Below are 21,543 nucleotides of genomic sequence, written 5' to 3' on the forward strand. Positions count from 1 at the left end.
TGTTGCAGATTAGCCTTAGCCTGAACATAGAGAACACCAAACCAGAATGTTATAGATGAGGTAAGAATGGATTTGATGATGGCTGTGTAGAACTGGAGCAATACTGCTTGAGGGAGCTTGAATTTCCCCAGCTGATGTAAAAAGAACATTCCATGATGGGTTTTCTTAACAATGCATGTGATGTTATTGTTCCACTTAATGTTTTATGACCGAACAATACACAGAAACTTAAATGATTGTGTCATCCCAACGACTTATCCATTTAAAGCAAGTGATAGGTGAGTAGGTGTCTGTTTTCTGAAATGTATGATCATTTCCTGAGTTTTTTTAATTTTAAGGTCCAAATTATTATGGCTACAGAGGTTAAAGCTACTGGTTTGTAGTCATTTAGGCCTGTGATGTTTGATTTGCTCTGCTACTGGAATGATGGTGGAATCTTGAAGCAGGTAGGAACAGTGCACAGATCCAGAGATTGTTTGAAAATGTCTGCAAATACTGTAGACAACTAGTCTGTAAAGTGCCTTAGTGTGGAAAGGAAAATAAGGTATAGGCTTGCAGCTTTTTATATTTTGCTTTTTGAATAAGATTACTTTTATAGGGATGACAAGAAGGGGAAGCTGAGAAGAAGGGGAGTGTAGGGTAGTTACAGTGAGACCATCAGGTAGATTTTTGTCCCATTGTCTTTCAAAGCGACCATAAAAATTATTTAACTGATTAGCCACACTAGGAATCAGCAGAACTGTTTCATGTTTGTAATTAGCAACCTGTTTAAGGCCTTTCCAAACAGATGCACCGTCATTTGCAGACAATTGCTCCTGCAGCAACAGTAATTTAAGTTATGCTTTATTCTTTTAGGTTCTCTTCCATTCGTACTTTTATGTATTTATTTGTTGGTTTAATTGTATTGTTTATTTTCTTCTTAACTGTAATTCTTTTCTTTGTGGAAAACACTTTTACCTATACTTTTTATATGAAACTAGCCAACCTGCGGCGTGGCATACGCCGCATAATTATGTATTGATGGGTGAACACTTCCTGAATGACACAGTTGTCCAAATGGGGTGGGTTTGTGGATACCACTGTGAGTGAATGAAAAGATAGACCTCTGGAAAGAGCAACATATAATTGTCCGTGACTGAAAGTGGGATCGTCTGTGACGAAGAAGGCCACGCTGGTGAAAGTTACTTCATCGGTAGGGATAAGCGTCAGTACTTGTAGATTAAAGTCTTCGAGTCTTCGTTGTTGACGCGTAATATAGCTTGTGTACTGAGATGTTCCGGAGTCACAGTTGAGAAACACTTTTTTAATGTCTTTTAAGCACAGGGGAAAAAATGAACATGTGAAACATCCGTAATGTAATAAGCCACCAAGAAAAGTAACATTGCAACAATGCTATCTACGACCCGATCTCTGTAAACAGAAGTGAAAACAAAATCGAGCCCGGTGTATTCTTTAACTGCCTTGTGGTGCTGTAGTAGTGCTGCTGCTTTGCAGTAAGGAGACTGTGGAAGATTGTGGTTTCGCTTCCCGGTTCCTCCCTGTGTGGATAGTGCTTTGAATACTGAGAACACCGCTATATCAATGTAACGAAGTATTAACAGGAAATTGTCTTCGTGTAATAGTAAAAGGCAAATTATCCACGACAAACAAACTGTTTTACACGCTGAATATCAACTCGCGGCCTAGTATACGCCGCATAATCACGCCGCTTTTTAAATGTTTTTTAAGCAGAGGGAAAAAAATGAACATTTGCAAAATCCGTAACGCTGCTTTCAGTAAGTACAATGCACACGCGTTTAATTTGTTGGCCACTTTTTGCCAGCCGTCTTTTCTGGTTTGGGCTGCTTTTGCAGTGTTACCGCTTGTGCATATTAAATCTTGAAATCCTTCGAGTAACTAATTAACTAACACCAACCCACCCACACACACAGCTTGTGTGAAACAAATGCGCCCGTACTTTTATAATTTTGTTGCAGCCTATAGTGGAGTCAGGCACAGAGAAGGTCAGCTGCTGAGAGAGCGTCTCGACTGTTGCAGGGCCTGCATCGGTGAAGCAGGTGAGACGCTAATGAAACAGAGGCAAAGAGCTTATTGGTTTTTAAAGACTGCTTCCTTCATTGTGTTTTAACCTCAGTTTTAAAGGATTGTTTTAAGGATCCCATGGGATACCCCTCGCAAACTGTTTTAGACGCTGCATTCAGCAATTCACATCCGCGACAAACATGCCTCTTCTTACATGGTCCTGCTTTGGTGGGCGGGGAAACGTTTTCCGTGTTCCTACAGGACCATCTAAGACGACGCATGTTTGTCGCAGATGCGGTGGATGCGGGCCGGGGAATAAAGAGTGTTGGTGGGCAGGGAAATGTCGCGGATGCGAATTGCTGTATGTAGCGTGTAAAACAGTTTGCGATGTTGCACGCGATCGTGCTTCGTAACCGAAAAGTCAATGTGGCTCAGAGCTGCATGTGGACTGTAGCACAGACAAACAGAAATTACGGCGTGTTTTCCGAGGCGTCGCGTCCAAGTTGGTGGGCGTGGCCCCGTGACTTTTCGTCGTATCCAATGGTCTTAGAGTTGTTGGGTGTGGCTCCTTCCTGCATGCTTTCATGGGTGTGGGCGTGGCTCCTTCCTGCATGCTTTCATGGGTGTGGGCGTGGCTCCTTCCTGCATGCTTTCATGGGTGTCTTGCCCGCTCTGGCGGCGGCTTAGAGAATTATATATATATATATAGATTGTGATATATAAATATTATTGTTTAAACAATTCAAAGAAGAACAAACTAAACAGAAACACTGAGCTGAAGAGCCAGCAGATTAAGTCTTCAGACTGATATAAAAGCCATCAAAGGCATTTAGAAGCTAGTGCCATAAAATAAATAAAAAAGGTGACTTTAACTGAACTTGCATGACCAGAATAGAAACACTGCCCTTGGACCCAGAGCAAAGTATTAATGTGGAAAGCTTCATGTTCTGGTTTGATTTCAGTAACCATGCTTCATAACAAGGAAACAAACAATGGTGCCAAGATAATGAGAAGCAAAACGAATGCTACAATTAAATGAGCAATATAAAAAAAGAAAGAAAAACTACATTAGAACAAAAAAACAGTTAAACCACTACCATAAAAACACTACATGCTGGCTATAATTCTAGACAATTAGTAAAGACGCTTCCTATAACTAGAATATTAGATCGCTAGAAAAGCCATTATGGTGTATTTTACAGAGGTTTAATTACCACTCATCTATGTCAAGTACTCTACAAAGTCAATGTGAAAATGCATTAAGTATTTGTCCTCTAACAGTTAATAACTAGGAGGCCAGTCATTCCTGCTGTGCAAACACTGCTGTAAGTATATTGGTCAAGTCTCTATGAGCATTGCATATTTGAGAGCACACAGCAAAATTGTCCAAGCTCCAACAAACTAGATTGGGAGCACTTGTCATTAGCAATGTTTAAATCATTCTATGGATGTTCTGCTGGAATGAGGGTTGAGCTCTGACTGAGTCATTCCTGGACATTAACCTTTATTTTACTCCACTCAAATGTGGATTTTAAGTATGATTTGGGTCATTGTACTGTTGAAAAATTAACTGTTTTATAATTTTCAGACGTTTTGCTGACTGCAGTAAGTTTTCTCATCAGTATTGTTTTTGCTTCACTCATTCTATCTTTAATCTTAATATTGTTATTTCTGTTATTCATTCCCCAACAAAGAACTGTATCCCCAAAAAATGAAGCAGTAACCACTATGCTTCACTATTGGGAAGGTATTCTCAATGTGATGTGCTGTGGTAGCCTAGTATCAAACACAACACTTTGTCAGCATTGACATCCAAAATGTTTTAATCTTGTTCTAAATGTTTGGGCCTCTTACATGCCCTTGATCACATTTCAGCTGATATGTATATATATATACATATATATATATATATATATATATACATATATATATATATACATATATATATATATATATATATATATATATATATATATATATATATACATATATATATATATATATATATATACATACATATATATATATATATATATATATACATACATATATATATATATATATATATATATATATATATATATATATATATATATACATATATATATATATATACATATACATATACATATATATATATATATACATATACATATATATATATATATACATATACATATACATATATATATATATATATATATATATATATATATATATATATATATATATATATATACATATACATATACATATATATATATATATACATATACATATATATATATATATATATATATATATATATATTTATATATAGTGGTGTGAAATACTATTTGCCCCCTTCCTGATTTCTTATTCTTTTGCATGTTTGTCACACAAAATGTTTCTGATCATCAAATACATTTAACCATTAGTCAAATATAACACAAGTAAACACAAAATGCAGTTTTTAAATGATGGTGTTTATTATTTAGGGAGAAAAAAAATCCAAACCTACATGGCCCTGTGTGAAAAAGTAATTGCCCCCTTGTTAAAAAATAACCTAACTGTGGTGTATTACACCTGAGTTCAATTTCCGTAGCCACCCCCAGGCCTGATTACTGCCACACCTGTTTCAATCAAGAAATCACTTAAATAGGAGCTGCCTGACACAGAGAAGTAGACCAAAAGCACCTCAAAAGCTAGACATCATGCAAAGATCCAAAGAAATTCAGGAACAAATGAGAACAGAAGTAATTGAGATCTATCAGTCTGGTAAAGGTTATAAAGCCATTTCTAAAGCTTTGGGACTCCAGCGAACCACAGTGAGAGCCATTATCCACAAATGGCAAAAACATGGAACAGTGGTGAACCTTCCCAGGAGTGGCCGGCCGACCAAAATTACGCCAAGAGCGCAGAGACGACTCATCCGAGAGATCACAAAAGACCCCAGGACAACGTCTAAAGAACTGCAGGCCTCACTTGCCTAAATTAAGGTCAGTGTTCACGACTCCACCATAAGAAAGAGACTGGGCAAAAACGGCCTGCATGGCAGATTTCCAAGACGCAAACCACTGTTAAGCAAAAAGAACATTAGGGCTCGTCTCAATTTTGCTAAGAAACATCTCAATGATTGCCAAGACTTTTGGGAAAATACCTTGTGGACTGATGAGTCAAAAGTTGAAATTTTTGGAAGGCAAATGTCCCGTTACATCTGGCGTAAAAGGAACACAGCATTTCAGAAAAAGAACATCATACCAACAGTAAAATATGGTGGTGGTAGTGTGATGGTCTGGGGTTGTTTTGCTGCTTCAGGACCTGGAAGGCTTGCTGTGATAGATGGAACCATGAATTCTACTGTCTACCAAAAAATCCTGAAGGAGAATGTCCGGCCATCTGTTCGTCAACTCAAGCTGAAGCGATCTTGGGTGCTGCTACAGGACAATGACCCAAAACACACCAGCAAATCCACCTCTGAATGGCTGAAGAAAAACAAAATGAAGACTTTGGAGTGGCCTAGTCAAAGTCCTGACCTGAATCCAATTGAGATGCTATGGCATGACCTTAAAAAGGCGGTTCATGCTAGAAAACCCTCAAATAAAGCTGAATTACAACAATTTTGCAAAGATGAGTGGGCCAAAATTCCTCCAGAGCGCTGTAAAAGACTCATTGCAAGTTATCGCAAACGCTTGATTGCAGTTATTGCTGCTAAGGGTGGCCCAACCAGTTATTAGGTTCAGGGGGCAATTACTTTTTCACACAGGGCCATGTAGGTTTGGATTTTTTTTTCTCCCTAAATAATAAAAACCACCATTTACAAACTGCATTTTGTGTTTACTTGTGTTATATTTGACTAATGCTTAAATGTGTTTGATGATCAGAAACATTTTGTGTGACAAACATGCAAAAGAATAAGAAATCAGGAAGGGGGCAAATAGTTTTTCACACCACTGTATATATATTTATATTGTGCTTCTAAAGAAATATCACCTATTATAACTGCTTAGGGAGAAGAAGGGCATGATTGGAGGAGGCCTTATATAGTCTGACAGCTATAGAATATAGAACCCCATTAGGGATTTATAGCACATCATGTTAGAATTAGTCTGTGGCTATAGGTGTATCAAGAAAACACAATAAAGGAAAAAATAAACAGCAATAGTCATTGTGGTCCCTAATTTAGCATTACCGTATTACCTAACACAGTCTCCGGAATGAGTCCAGGATCATTCCTTAAATGAAGCATTACTAATCAGTATTTTTTCAGGAATCTGGCATCCTCTTACATGGTGTTACTCCCCCAATAGTACATTAGTGAAACATCTCCAACAGTTTGTTGCACAAATTAAAGGACCTGAGACATTTCAAAAAGAAGAGTCTGCTTTATAGCACTATATCACCTCACCTCTCTACAATAAGACACCTTGAGAAGCCTGTTGAGTATTAAGAGCGAGCTCTTTTGTTATTATGGTTTTGTTTTATCAATTTTATTACTATTCCAATACACAGTTTAAAAAATTACTAAATAACTTATAACTTTTAATTATTTTGATTTTATTTACCATACTATGTTAAAATATACACTGCTAATAATTAAAACCAAATAACAGCTAATATGAAGAAAAAAAAAAAAAACAAAATACTTACCTCTGAGTAGAAAGCCTTGTAACATTTGGACTTTGGCAAAAGAGCAATAGCAACACTATTGGAAGCACAGTGAAGTTGGAAGGGCAGATGAGGGCGGAAACAGCTTTTGTATTCAATAAACAGGACTGCAATTGCATTGGATGAGCCCTAAAATAAACAGAGGAGGGCTGAATTGTTTTAACCAAATTAAAGTGTTTTCAATGAAAAAGTCTCCCATCTTCAAAAGTGATTTTGGGTTGAGCAGCAACTAATTCAACAATATATGTCTGCATATAAATGCAATGTACTATATATAAATATCCTGTTACTTTAGTCCTGGTCCCCCTACCCATTTAAACATATTTTGGATGCTATTAAAAATACCACTTTTAATATTAATCTGATTTGTAAAATAATACATTTAACTAATTTATAGACAGTGCCATTTAAACTGTCCCATAGTAACAATTTTTTGTAATTTTTAAATGTATGACTTCTATGGATGAATGGTTGGAGAAAAGAGAAAACAAAATCCCTGTGCTTTATGACAAAAATGTTTTCTGAGAGGAAGACAGGAGTTTCTAGGAAAGAAAGCTATTTAAGGTAAGGTAGATGAATGTTTTGAGTTAAGGGAACTATACCCATTAATCATGGTACTGGAGAGTAGCAACAGTTACAGATTAGCACATGCAAGTAGGAATTTCACAATCTGCACATGTGACAATAATGACATTATAACCCTGGGAGTGTGAACAAATAATATCAATATGAATTCTCATTTATTTTAATTACAGTATGTTCCTTTCTTAAAACATCTATCTGACTTTACAAGCTGGCACTTAAGTCTTCAATCTGCCTCAAGAATGATTTAAGATATGCAAAGGCAGGGGAAGTGACAGCACAGGTGGTAGGGATGAGAACGGCGCCCATATGCATGCGCCGCACGGCCGCCGCCAAGAGTTGATTCTACAATACAATAAAATAAAAAGTAAAAAGAGGAATAACCTTGGAGGTCAATCATCACCCTGAAAGCGGATAGTAGACGTCGCGTAGTATATGTGTACCAAATTTCAGGTCAATAGTTTGCAAGATACAGGTAATTTAAAATCCTGGACAGACAAACAGACAGCCACGGTAGCATATTACAGTATATAAGAAGATAGAGCTAGTTTTCAAAATCAATAGAATCTTAAATATTTACATTGCGATATTATTATAAAAGTTAAACACTACAGTAAACATAGCTTCTTTGACGTGTAATAGTTACTAAGCATCAAAACTCATGGGATATGAAGTGGTATAAACCATCTTCTGCTCTCTGCGAGAAGCTCATGTCCCAAGGCAAATAAAATAACGTGGAAAACTGAAACACAGTTTTTTGGAAACATTTTTAATATACTTTGAGCAGTATGTTAATTTTATTTGTTTGTGGACAATTGAATGTTGTGTCTAAATACCTGCAATATGAATGAGCAGGGAAGTATTAAAAAAGTGACATAGTGATGTGGTCCTCAGAGATTCTGCCTGGCAAGAAAAAACTTGGCAGCTGCTCAAAAAATAACAAGCTGTTGCCATTTATAAACTGCCTGAAAGGCAATATGTGAACATCAAACAATAGGAGGAAGGTAAGCCTCAAAATAGCATAAACAAAGATCAATGTCAGCACTGCTAAGCTGGAGTGGAAGAGCTTACTTTCTGATGGGATCTGTGTGCACTATTTTGGGGAAGAGAAATCAGCAGGACTAGGTGTTTTTAGAAACATAACATACTTTGGGAAACACAGGAATGCCCACAATTCAGCTGGCAGAGAGATGAGTGCAAAACTCCTGGTCTAACAGTTAAACTGTTTTTAAATTTAGATACACCTTTAGGTTGCATCCATAAACAAGAGAAACAGGGATGTTGCAAATAAGTTCAATAGCAGTCTAAACAGTTTCATGACATACGAAGAATGAATGAATACCTGGGAAGTAACATTTAAAAAAGTAATTTAAGTATTCAGGGTTAAATCAAAAACATCACACAGGACTATAAATCCTTGGGAGCCCCAAAACAAACAAACCCTACCCCACACATAATATCAAAACACAATTGTGTCTACCTTTCACTGTGATCACAGTTTTAATGCCACATTTTGCATCACATTCGGTTTAAGACATAAAACTTACCTTTTAACATAAGGTAAAACTGAATATTACACTTTTGTGATCACCTTTTTCTCATTTCTTAAACAAGAATAAGTCAGAAAAAAACTTGGGGGGGAAAGTGATTATTTATATTACAGATTTCCAATTGTCAATGCTAGTAATTTTTAGGTTACAGTGGGCTTTTTTGTGTTAATCCTGAGAGAAAACTGTCTTTTCATATGACCTTTGGGGTTAGAGTTTGCCTTTGGTTTCTGATTACCGGAACAAAGATTGGACTTATTGGCCTAGCATTGCCTTTTAAGACAAAACCCTTTTGTATTATTTTTTCCTGATGTTTGTCAATTTTATTCTATTGTTTTATTTAATAAATCTGTTAAACTGTTAAAATCATACTTTTGCCTAGTCCTTTTAATTCCAAGGTTTCTGGATATCCTCTCCCTTAAAGGGTATGTTTGAGCCTTAAGTGTATTTTTCAACATTTAATTTAGGTGTGAAAATGGATTCCACTTTAAAACTTGATAGCCATGTGAACGCAATGGTAAAATCTTGCTTTTTCCAGTTGAGGCGGCTGTCAAAAATCAAGCCTGTTTTGTCTAAACACAACCTTGAAAAAGTGATACATGCTTTTATAACATCTCGTCTAGATTACTGCAATGCGCTTCTTTTTGAAATTAGCCAGGCCTCCATTGCTCGCCTACAGCTGGTGCAAAATTCTTCTGGTCAGTTTTTAACTGGCACAAGAAAGCATGAGCATGTTACCCCAATTTTGGCTTCCCTTCACTGGCTTCCAGTTCGTTTTCAAATCCATTTTAAGATCCTTGTATTTGTTTTTAAATCCTTTAATGGTAGTGCCCCATTTTATTTGTCAGAACTCCTGCACCCTTATGTACCGTCTCGCTCTCTCAGGTCAGCAGACCAGATGCTTTTATGTGTTCCCAAGGCACGATGCAAACTCCGACGTGATCGGGCTTTTTCAGTTGTAGCCCCAAAACTCTGGAACGATTTGCCGTTGCACATTAGGCAGGCTCCTTCACTAGCTGTCTTTAAATCTTATTTAAAAACACACTTTTACTCTGTCTTTAACCTAGTATGATATGTTGGCTATCTGTATACTTTTTATTATGAATCTCTTCAGCTCTTATGTGTTTCTGTTTCATTTACCCTTTGGTTATTGTGTGTCTGGTATGTTGGGTTTTTATTGCACAGAACTTTGGTCAGCCTTGATGTTGTTTTTAAAGTGCTTTATAAATAAATAAATAAAATAAGTACATTTAAGGCATGAGTTCCATTTTGCACCTGTGCAGGCCTTAAAGCCTGCCTTTGGAGTTTGGGCCCAGACTTCCAGGATTGTCCTGGTCTGCGTTTTTGGGTCATTTTCAGGCCTGTTCACACTAATTTGTCATCTTTGTACAGGGTTTAACACTACCATGTAATTTATTGGACAAGCAATCAGATAGTAATCTGAATAATGGAAAAGCCACTACATTAAGCAAAATTCATAGATATGCTGCTAAAACCATTACAGTATTCTTATACAGTGGGGCAAAAAAGTATTTAGTCAGCCACCAATTGTGCAAGTTCTCCCACTTAAAAAGATGAGAGAGGCCTGTAATTTTCATCATAGGTATACCTCAACTATGAGAGACAAAATGAGAAAGAAAATCCAGAAAATCACATTGTCTGATTTTTAAAGATTTTATTTGCAAATTATGGTGGAAAATAAGTATTTGGTCACCTACAAACAAGCAAGATTTCTGGCTCTCACAGACCTGTAACTTCTTCTGTAAGAGGCTCCTCTGTCTTCCACTCGTTATCTGTATTAATGGCACCTGTTTGAGGTTGTGGACAGGTGTCTTTTATATTGATAACGAGTTCAAACAGTCACGCTCCAAACTCCACTATGGCCAAGACCAAAGAGCTGTCAAAGGACACCAGAAACAAAACTGTAGACCTGCACCAGGCTGGGAAGACTGAATCTGCAATAGGTAAGCAGCTTGGTGTGAAGAAATCAACTGTGGGAGCAATTATTAGAAAATGGAAGACATATAAGACCACTGATAATCTCCCTTGATCTGGGGCTCCACGTAAGATCTCACACCGTGGGGTCAAAATGATCACAAGAACGGTGAGCAAAAATCCCAGAACCATACGGGGGACCTAGTGAATGACCTGCAGAGAGCTGGGACCAAAGTAACAAAGGCTACCATCAGTAACACACTACTCCGCCAGGGTCTCAAATCCTGCTTAAGCCAGTACATGTGCAGGCCCGTCTAAAGTTTGCTAGAGAGCATTTGGATGATCCAGAAGAGGATTGGGAGAATGTCATATGGTCAGATGAAACCAAAACTTTTTGGTAAAAACTCTACTCGTCGTGTTTGGAGGAGAAAGAATGCTGAGTTGCATCCAAAGAACACCATACCTACTGTAAAGCATGGGGGTGGAAACATCATGCTTTGGGGCTGTTTTTCTGCAAAGGGACCAGGACGGCTGATCCATGTAAAGGAAAGAATGAATGGGGCCATGTATCGTCAGATTTTGAGTGAAAACCTCCTTCCGTCAGCAAGGGCATTGAAGATGAAATGTGGCTGGGTCTTTCAGCATGACAATGATCCCAAACACACCGCCTGGGTAACGAAGGAGTGGCTTCGTAAGTGTGTGAAAACCTTGTGAAGACTTACAGAAAACGTTTGATCTCTGTCATTGCTAACAAAGGGTATATAACAAAGCATTGAGATGAACTTTTGTTATTGACCAAATACTTTTTTTCCGCCATAATTTGCAAATAAATTCTTTAAAAATCAGACAATGTGATTTTCTGGATTTTTTTTCTCATTTTGTCTCTCATAGTTGAGGTATACCTATGATGAAAATTACAGGCCTCTCTCATCTTTTTAAGTGGGAGAATTTGCACAATTGGTGGCTGACTAAATACTTTTTTGCCCCACTGTATGGCAAAAAGATCTAGTTTTAAAGGATGCACTGCAACAATGAAAATATGCATTTGATCTCTAATAATGCTCAAAGGTCTGGTGGTACTCCACACCATAAACCTTCTATATTTACACCTATTGAAATGTAATCAGCAATCATACCCTGGTTCCCTGATCAGTGTTATCCAGTATGTGCATGGATTCATTACAACAGACAATAAATTTGTAAAAATCCAGCATCCAGAGTTATGTTCCTTAGCCCTCTGTAGTCATATTCTTTTCTGTTGATATGAGTGAATTAAGTCTAAGTCATCACCTGCTGTTCCACTTCTGCAACATATAGTTTTGATCTGCAAAGATGGATCAGCCCTTTTCATCAATGATCTGCTTCTGACCACAGGGCAGCTTTTGGCTAGGTGTTTTCGGTGGTTTTCTTATTCTTGACATATTTTTGAAAATTCCATTCCATGCTATTCCTGATAAAATGTCAGCAAAGCTGCTGTCCTATATCATGCTGATGTTCCAAACCTCTTAAAATATTTGTTCTTATTAATGTACTCTCCAAATTGCATGACATATATACTCAAAATCTACTGGTATCCACCTACCTACTCACTTATTAAGCAACTTTGTTATGATCAATTATAAAATAATTATCATACTGTATAACACTAAAGCTTAATAAAGTTTCAAGTTTTCAGTTTTAGATTTTACAATACCAGACCCCCGTGACCCTGTGTTGGGATTCAGCGGGTTGGAAAATGGATGGATGGATGTTATTAATAATATTTGACAACAAATGTAGTATTTTACTGATTTATTATTTTAAATTACTGATTCAGACAATGCTGCTTAGTGAGGTAACACATTTTGTAATTTGTCAGTAATCTCTATTTACTGTAATTCAGATTCTACTAATTGTACAAAAGGCTAAGAAACTTCTTCAGTACTGGAATAATTCGGGAAGCACACCAACACAAAATTTACAATAAAAAACATTTTGGACACATTACTACAGCAGATTACCATTACATTACCACTACAACAACAGTCATGGTGGCATTGTTTCTCTGTTGGTCACACTGTAGAACTTTTGCCACACATGCCATTCCCAAGCTGCCCATCCCCACAAATGCAAGGCCAAAATTTTATGTCAGAAACAATTTATGGTGAGAAGTCATTTTGTACTACGTTTCAAGTCTGTGGCTTGAAAAACAAAGCTGTGCATAGAGAACAAAGAAACTAAACTAAAATAAATTGTTGCTTTACACGATAAAGAGATGGGCACTGTGCTGGTGGTGGTGTTACTGTCCTTCATGTTTGCTTGAGATTTCACAGTAGCAGTCTGTACAACAAAGCTCTAATTTATGAACAAGAGCATTTTTGCAGCTAGCATGTGAAGCAGGGTAAGGTTGGAAGGAGGATAATATTCGATGGATTTGCAATGTCAAAGATACTGACAGCATTGATAATTAAATTATTACTAATATTGCACACTTTCTGCTAGTGTTTAATGGGGCAACATGGATTAATTTGGAGGCATTTTGCCCTTTACCCTGCTAACCAAGCTTATTTTTAGTATGTTATTACAACTGTCTTGAGAATACTGTACATTTATGATTATGGTATGAGCCACAGGTTTGTTTTTAACCTGAATTCCTTAAATAATAGCTCATTCTCAACAAAACAATGATACAAATAAACATATAAAATGCAACTTACCCCATCATAAAAGGTTAAATTGTTCAGCAATGACATGGGAAGTGTGATGCTGCCAAAATGGGAACTTACAAAGAGAATTCCCTTGGAAAAGAAGCTGATTTTACCTAAAATCAGGAAAAATAGCAATATACTTTAAATGCCATATCTATGTTATTGCATATTAACAATTAAAATAATAAGTATAAACAGTTAATTGCGAAATGTAAAAAATGAAAAAGAAATAGTACGGGTGTTACCAAATGTGTGTTAGACAGATATGTCTACTTGGCCTTCGGTTTGTTGAGCCTTGGCCTAAGTAACACTTTTCTCAAAATTTAGACAAATAAACTGTCATTTTATACTCGCTGTTGCACACACCCATTCATACTCTCTGAATCAACAATACACCTAAACTCTATATACTGTATATTTGGGGATGTGGGAAGAAACCACATGTTCACTCAGGCAGAATGTGCACACTCCACACAAACAATGACTGGGCAACAGATTCAAATCCAGGACACTAGATCCATGAAGCAGTTAGTGCCACCATGTCTCGCTATATAAGAGCTATGCATTCCTACACTATTCAGTTTGAGAATAAAACAACACATCCATTGCTAATATTATATGGCTTTAACTTATACCACATCAAACTGCTTTAGATACGAGTGGTTTTGTGCTGTTTTTTTACTTCCTTATTTGCATGAAAACTACATTAACAACACCATCTATAAAGAAGCAACAGAATGTGTACTTAATCCAGGAAAAACAGAATCAGTGACAAAAACAATTTCCAGTTTCCTTTTGTACTCATATTCATATCTTAGAAACATAAAATACACGTTTCCCAAAATCAAAACCTATGTTGATTCAAAGAGGATGTATTCGGTAGGTTTTACACAAGAAGTTTGGTATTTTTCAGTCAAAGTTACTTCTTCACAAACATTTTATATATGCATTTGAGATGCAAAATTGTGTTCTACAATCGTCCAGGCTGAATACAGTATTTACTGACGGTTCCTCTGTTCCTTAGCCTCTTTCTCTCATTAAAAATCCTTACTGAAATGCATCTCTCCAGATGACATTGGTAATGATCCTCTTGTGACAGCATTCAGTTACTGAGAACTTGGTAACAGGTAATGTTGTACAGTTCCAGCAGCAATTACTGCTATGTCCAACTACATACAAACTTTGAATGTTCACTATTTCAGCAACAACCTGCTATGTTTATAAGTGGGCATTTACTGCAATACAACTTCTATTGGCTATGTATTTCTCTACTTCTTGTGCTGGGCTGGCATCACCTCTAATACTGTCTATGGGTGGTTCTAGTGTCAAAACTCCAGAATAGCTCTAATCAGCTATAGGCAACATCTGTGCCACTCTACCAGCACTCTTATAATTTTCTCAGTTCTTGCAGTTTTTGTACTCCTTTGTCTCATAAAAAGACTCCCTGTAAAGGTACTTTTAGACAGGACTCCCTAAATTTCCTTGGGAGGAGAAGCCTCTGTAGCTATCTTTCAAATGGACTTCACACAGATTTTGAAGATCTCCAAGGAAGTAACACGTAACATGCACTCTTCAACTTTTGCATGTTCCTCCGTTTTAGCACAAAATTATTAAAAGAAACAGATCAATCATGTGAACTAGATTATTAAGAAGGTTAGATTGCGCTAATTCTGCCAAGTCATTTCAATTCTGTGAAGGCAGTGGATTACACAAAGTACTATGCTTCATTCATGATGAGCACATGAGAATTGATGCATGAAATACACTAATGGCTCTCTAGAAAAAAGATTGTATTTTGTATTCATGTGCCAGGTGAGTTTTCAATAAGCAAACATTTGATTTTCATATTGAAAAGCTTCTGTTTTAACTGTCATATGACGTCAAAACCTAAAAGTCATATCCTCAATACTACTATTCCAGTTCTTTCAATGGTAATTAACCACTTACCCTCTTCCAGACTAGACAAAAGACTGCTTGAATAAATTAAAGCAGACTCTCCAACAGAAAGGGACCTTCCAAGATAGCATTCATCTTCCTCATTTTCTCCCTAACAGAAAGAAACAAGTTTGTATAAACAGGTTAATTTTTTAAAAACATTTTTATGGGTATGCATAGTGATGGAGATGCCGGCAACCTAAGCAATATTTGAGTAGTGGGTTGCATAACTAGGCATCAGATAGGCGTCAATGAATAATAGTGTTCCTAGAAGGTTTAGCTAATTATTATCCAGTTTAGAACATGTCATTCATTCATTCATTTTCAAAATGCTTATCATCCTGAACTGGACTGAACAGGTCAACCTATCCTCAGCAACATCTTCCAAGATTATGATGTCCTGAGAGATACAATCTCCCAAGTGTGACCTCTATCTTCTCTAGGTCAGGCTTGCCTTGTACATCTCTCATGACAGGTGTCAATGGGACATTCCAACCAAACATCCAAAACATTTCAACTGTTTACTTTCAATTTGAAGAAGTGGTTCTAGTATAACTGCTTCTCACATGGCCCAGTTGACATGAATGAGGCTGCTGCTTATGCTTGCTATCTCATTCTATAAGTAATTACCACAGCCTGAGAGCATAAATAGCAGCAGAGGATGGCAGTGTAGACTGACTAATAAATGAAGAGCTTTGGTCAAGGAATTAATTTCTGCTTCACCATCACGGTTCAGTGAAATGACAAAAAAAAAAACATTGCCCCTGAACACGCTATTTGGTGAAACCTACAATCAGTTCTCTCACATGTGAACAAAACCCTGACGTACTTGGAACTATTTCACATGGGGAAGTTAATAACCCCTCACCTGAAGATAAAGATTTCAACATAATAAAATTGGTAAACATTTCATATTTATTTAATCTAAATACATGAAAATAAATACAATTAAATTGAGTTAAATATTTATAAGCAAAGATGCTAAAAGCTGCCTAGAGCCATCAGTTTTCCAAACAATTTATTAATTCCTCACCTTTAAAAAATCTCCATATTTTGTACTGTAAAATTGTACAACTGTACAAATTGTACAATTCAGTTTATTTAGCATTTAATTATTTTAAATGTAAAGCCTTTATAACAAAATTCAACTGCATTTTCATGGGCTCTAACTATAAAACAGCAAAATTTCTGTGTAGCATTCACTGTCAATCCATCCAACAAAATAAATTCATAAGAAATTAAAGAAATAATAATTAAAAAAAGCATCAATATTTACCTAATACATACATTTGGAATAATCCTAGTTTTAAAGTTTGTTGGAGTGAGCCAGTCCTGAACTGAAGTAATATTAGAACTTTAAATATACATAGCTATTATTTGCTCATACATTGCCCTAAATATTTATGATCTATTGGCTTTAAAGCAGGAAAGTATGAAAGAAAAAAGAAGTAATTGTGCATAGTGTGTACATAACTATGCCCTACAAGACTGGCATACTGTCCAGCTTTGCCAGTGTGGACAAGATTGTCTTCAGCCTTCCACAACCCTGGACTGGAGGTACTTTTATGAGTTTACTCAGGATAGTCATTACCCAAAATTATTTTCCTCCGTGCTCTGTATGCAAATCTTATCTTTATTATCACTGCTGTGCCCAAACCTCCATCTATAGTCAACATGTTGCCTAAGTCATACAAATTCCCTAGTTTCTCAAAATCAATTATATAGCTGACATGTAAATCTACACTTACTATATGAACATTCTGCACCCATATTAAACACTTTCTACAAATATTGTGTTGCCTGACACTGTCACACCAAGACAATTTAGGTGTCAATTACACCTGCATGCATCCACCAATTAAGTAACTTTCCACACTGCATGGAAAGAATACATAAACTCCACACATGGTAACCAGACTGGTCTCATACCTGAGCCCTTCTTGCTTTAAGGTAGCCGTGTAACCTATGTCGAGTACAATGATTCAGTCATATTGTTTGTTTGCACGTTCTGGCTATAGCCGCACATTTCACATTTAGGACTTTTAACCAATTGCACCTCCAACTGGCTTCACCGCAGCTCTCATTTGTCTCTTTGTTCACATGAAAGCTCAAACCACCCTAGTTACTGTGAACTCTAAAGCTAATGTCACATTATGAGACTTCTAGTCGTAGGGTATGTCAGGCTTGCTGATCTTGTTACCAGACCATGTCAATTTACATTACTGGAAAAAACAAAACAAAATCGCTCAGCATGTCAAATTCAGTGACCACATAACTTTCCAGTACAGTTGTGCCCATCCCTTTTTCTGATAGCCAATAGCGTGCTGCCTGATAGAGCCAGTGGTGTACAGATTAACAGGTATGGCAAAACTGAGCAGCAAATCAGGACTTTCTTCCTTTTAAATTCTGTCACGATATATAAAACAAAAGCCATTAGACGGATGAGCTTCTTTTCTTTGTATGAATTCCTAAACACCCATCTTCCTTACTCTTTGTCACTGAAGTTTATGCATTGTACTTATGGATGAGCAATCACTGATTGTCAGCTCTCATGCACACAGAGTCCCTACAACTAAAGATAAAAATCAAATATATTTGTTGGGAAGAGTTGCGGACTAATTGGAGAGAATCATTTGGTATGTCAGAGTAGACAACTGTCCTTCCCTGGAGCACCCCAGCTACTGCCTCAGATTATGTAAATGAAAGCTGTGATTAAATATTGCTGGAAAAGTCTTACAATGTGACATGGTCTTAACACTAGTATTACAAAAGCTTACGAGAAAACCTGTAAATCCGGCCCACCTTAAATCCACTCGCAAGTCTCCATTCAGCATCTTTTGTCTTGTAAATGTGTCGATAATCCCAAGCAGCCTGCTATACCATCCCCCCAACCGCCAGAGAAACTGCAAAAACCTCTCCCAACTGAAGCCTTGTTTATCAGGGAGTCAGGTACCTAGGCTGAAAAAAATATATCTTTATTCGGAACACATGCATTTCACCTGTTGTTATTGTTACTGTTATACAATAAAAGCATACATTTGATTTGCGTCTGCAACAGGCGCTGTAAATGTAAGGTACTTGTAAGGGTTAGCGTGTTTTTTTTTTTATTCAGTTTTATTCTCTCCGTCGCATTCATGCTCACCCCGTTCTGATACTGCTGTGTTCAAATAAAGACGAGCTATAACAAAGGTGAACTCAGATCAGAGAAAGAGAACAGAAGCCCTCCCTGCAAGAAACGTCCACTCACATAAGAACAATGCAGCTGCACCAAGCGTAAAGGCGAAAGATGGCACCGTTTGGATACAGGACGAGGTCCGCCGTCATCCTGCCATTCAGTCCTTCAAAGAAACAGCACGGCTTACAGAGCTCGCCAAAGTATCGTGCAAACTCCTGTTTGTGATTATGTTTTGTGATGGTCTTTACATTAGAAGCATTTATATGTTACTTATATAAAAGCCAGATTGAATGTTACTTATCTTGATTTATTTACTTATCTTCCTACAGCGTAAAGTCACAAGTAGATTGCAGAACTTCTTCTGTTTGATTGACAAGGGCATGGTCACAAATTACATGTGTAATGCCATGAAAAATGCCTGCCGACACTTTAGTACGCAAGCAATGGTACGAGAATGCAGTTAAGACTTTTTTTTTTTTTTTGGGCACATACACCGTCCAGATCTAATCACTAGCGTGGAGAGTCGCTCGCATATTGAAGAGTCTATAGCTGGAGGTGGAAGCTGCCATCGCACTTTTCCAGTCACTGTACTTTGTATATGAAAGTCAGATCGAATGTTAATTACCTTGATTTATTTACTTATCTTCCTACAGCGTAAAGTCGCAAGTAAACTGCAGAGCTTCCTGTGTTTGATAGACACGGGCAAGCTGACACAGTACATGTGTACTGAAGTGACTTTAGCTGCAGGTGGAACCTCCTGATGCACCCTACACAACTGTGTTTGATCTTACTCAGGAAAAGATCCCAGTTACCCCATGGGAGAAAGACTTTCCAAGAGTATTCAGTATATGAGTGACCCTCCACGCTAGTGTTTAGATCTGGACTGTGTATGTGCCCAAAAAGAAGTCTAACTGCATTCTCGTACCATTGCTCACGTACTAAAGTGTCAGCAGGCATTTTTCGTGGCATTACACATGTAATTTGTGAGCATGCCCTTGTCGATCAAACAGAGGAAGCTCTGCAGTCTACTTGTAACTTTACGCTGTAAGAAGATAAGTAAATAAATCAAGGTAAATAACGTTCGACCTGGCTTTTGTATAAGTAACATATAAATGCTTCTTATGTAAAGACCATCACAAAACATAATCATAAACAGGACTTTGTAAGATACATTGGCAAGCTCTGTAAGCCGTGCTGTTTCTTTGAAGGACAGGTGTGGGGCAGACTGATTGGCAGAATGACGGCGGACTTCGTTCTGTATCCAAACGTTGCCATCTTTCACCTTTACGCCTGGTGCAGCTGCGTTGTTCTTATATGTGAGTGGACATTTCTGGCGGGGAGAGCTTCTCTTTCTCCGATCTTTGTTCACCTCTGTTGTAGCTCGTCTTTATTTGAAAACAGCAGTGTCAGATCCGGGCGAGCATGAACATGACATTAGAATAAAACTGAAAAAAAAAAAAAAAAAGTTAACCTTTACAAGTACCATACATTTACAGCGGCAGTTAGACTCGAATCAAATGTATGTTTTTATTGTATAATAGTAAAAATACGAACAGCTCATTACTCAAAACGTTTATTTTGGGACACATTAAGACTCGAACCCAGGACCTTCTGAATAGGAGTCAGCAACTCTAACCGCTGTATCTTTTAGGTATGTGTTCAACAGTTCCGGTCATCCTACACTTACACAGATCTTTATATGCATTTCACGTTTGTTCGGAATAACTATTTTTTTAGCACAGGTACCTGACTCACTGATAAACAAGGCTTCAGTTGGGAGACGTTTTTGCAGTTTCTCCAGCGGTTGGGGCTGTGGGCTGGCTGGGGGGATGTTATAGCAGGCTGCTTGCTGTTTGGGATTATCAACATATTTACAAGACAAAAGATGCTGAATGGAGACGTGCGAGTGGTACTAAGAGATAATTAAGTTATTTCCAACTTTGCTTTCTTTTTATAGACATACTATACATTTGAACTGTGAATGACTAATTCTGTGAGACTGGGAGACATACCAGTCTTTTAAATGGGTACTTATTACAATTTAAGAGAAACATGAGGGAGGTTTCTATCTTGACTTCCCATGGAACAGTCAATTCAGCCATGATGACCGTTATAGTAATGGTGAACCAGAGAGTGATGTCTGGGTGTAAACAGGTTGGGATGATTGCTTGTGGGAAGTTCAGGTAATGGTCATGGTCAGCCTTCATGGCCCATTTTCCTCCAGGTGACAGGAGGGACCACATCCTTGTGCTGCTGTTCTTGGCCTTGCACCCTTGCATGACAAACTGGATCAGCCGCTGTGAAGTTACCTTGCTGGCCCTTTTGCTTCTGATCTGTAAACCTCCTCCAGTATTTCAGTTAACTTATGCAGGACCTGGTCTTGACGTCATCTGTACTGGTATAATGCTGCTGTAAAGCCAGAGAGGATATGTTGCAAACTCGGGTTCTACAAGTCGCAGAGTTGGAAGATCTACTTTGAACCATACCAGAAAAAATAATTTCACCTCAAAAATACCAAAGTTAACTTTTAAAATTAGTAAGGTGTTAGTCACATGAGATGACATTATGCTATTCAGTAACATTATTTATAGCAGAGTAAGAAATCATTTTATCGGGGGTGATTTTCAACCCAACTGACTGAAATAATTCCAAGAACATTTATAAAAATAAAAGAAAAAAAAAAAGAAAAAACAATGGTAATTTTGGTGAATACATAAAATAGTGTTTTGACTTATGACAATACCAATAGTAGCTTACTTGGTCTCATCTGCTTCTTCTTTACGGTAAACGGTCAAGAGCCCTATCTTTACTTCAAAAGCTCAACCCCATGCAAACAGTACTTCTTATTTATACCTGGTGCTGATTTTTCCAGAAGCTTTTATTTAATAATATTTTACTAAAAGATAATGTGTTTTGTACTTTGTGAACATGACTGGAAAACTGAGATGTGGATTATGCAACATGAGTAACATGAGATATTTTCATGAACATTTTTAACATTGTTTGATGTGAT

At 37.2% G+C, this 21,543-nt stretch overlaps 1 protein-coding gene across 2 annotated transcripts in view; it reads right to left on the reverse strand.

The window, feature by feature from the left end:
* dnaaf9 (dynein axonemal assembly factor 9) overlaps nt 1-21,543 on the reverse strand; it is a 172,934-nt gene that overhangs the window by 58,039 nt on the left and 93,352 nt on the right. For both annotated transcript variants that reach the window (XM_028801454.2, XM_051928226.1), the window contains exons 20-22: nt 15,368-15,467; nt 13,430-13,533; nt 6,652-6,798 (exon numbers count right to left, since the gene is read on the reverse strand). In XM_028801454.2, coding sequence (XP_028657287.1) covers nt 6,652-6,798; nt 13,430-13,533; nt 15,368-15,467 — 351 coding nt within the window. The remainder of the gene's footprint in view (nt 1-6,651; nt 6,799-13,429; nt 13,534-15,367; nt 15,468-21,543) is intronic.

Source organism: Erpetoichthys calabaricus, chromosome 5 (genome assembly GCF_900747795.2).
Source record: "Erpetoichthys calabaricus chromosome 5, fErpCal1.3, whole genome shotgun sequence".
Taxonomy (NCBI): domain Eukaryota; kingdom Metazoa; phylum Chordata; class Cladistia; order Polypteriformes; family Polypteridae; genus Erpetoichthys; species Erpetoichthys calabaricus.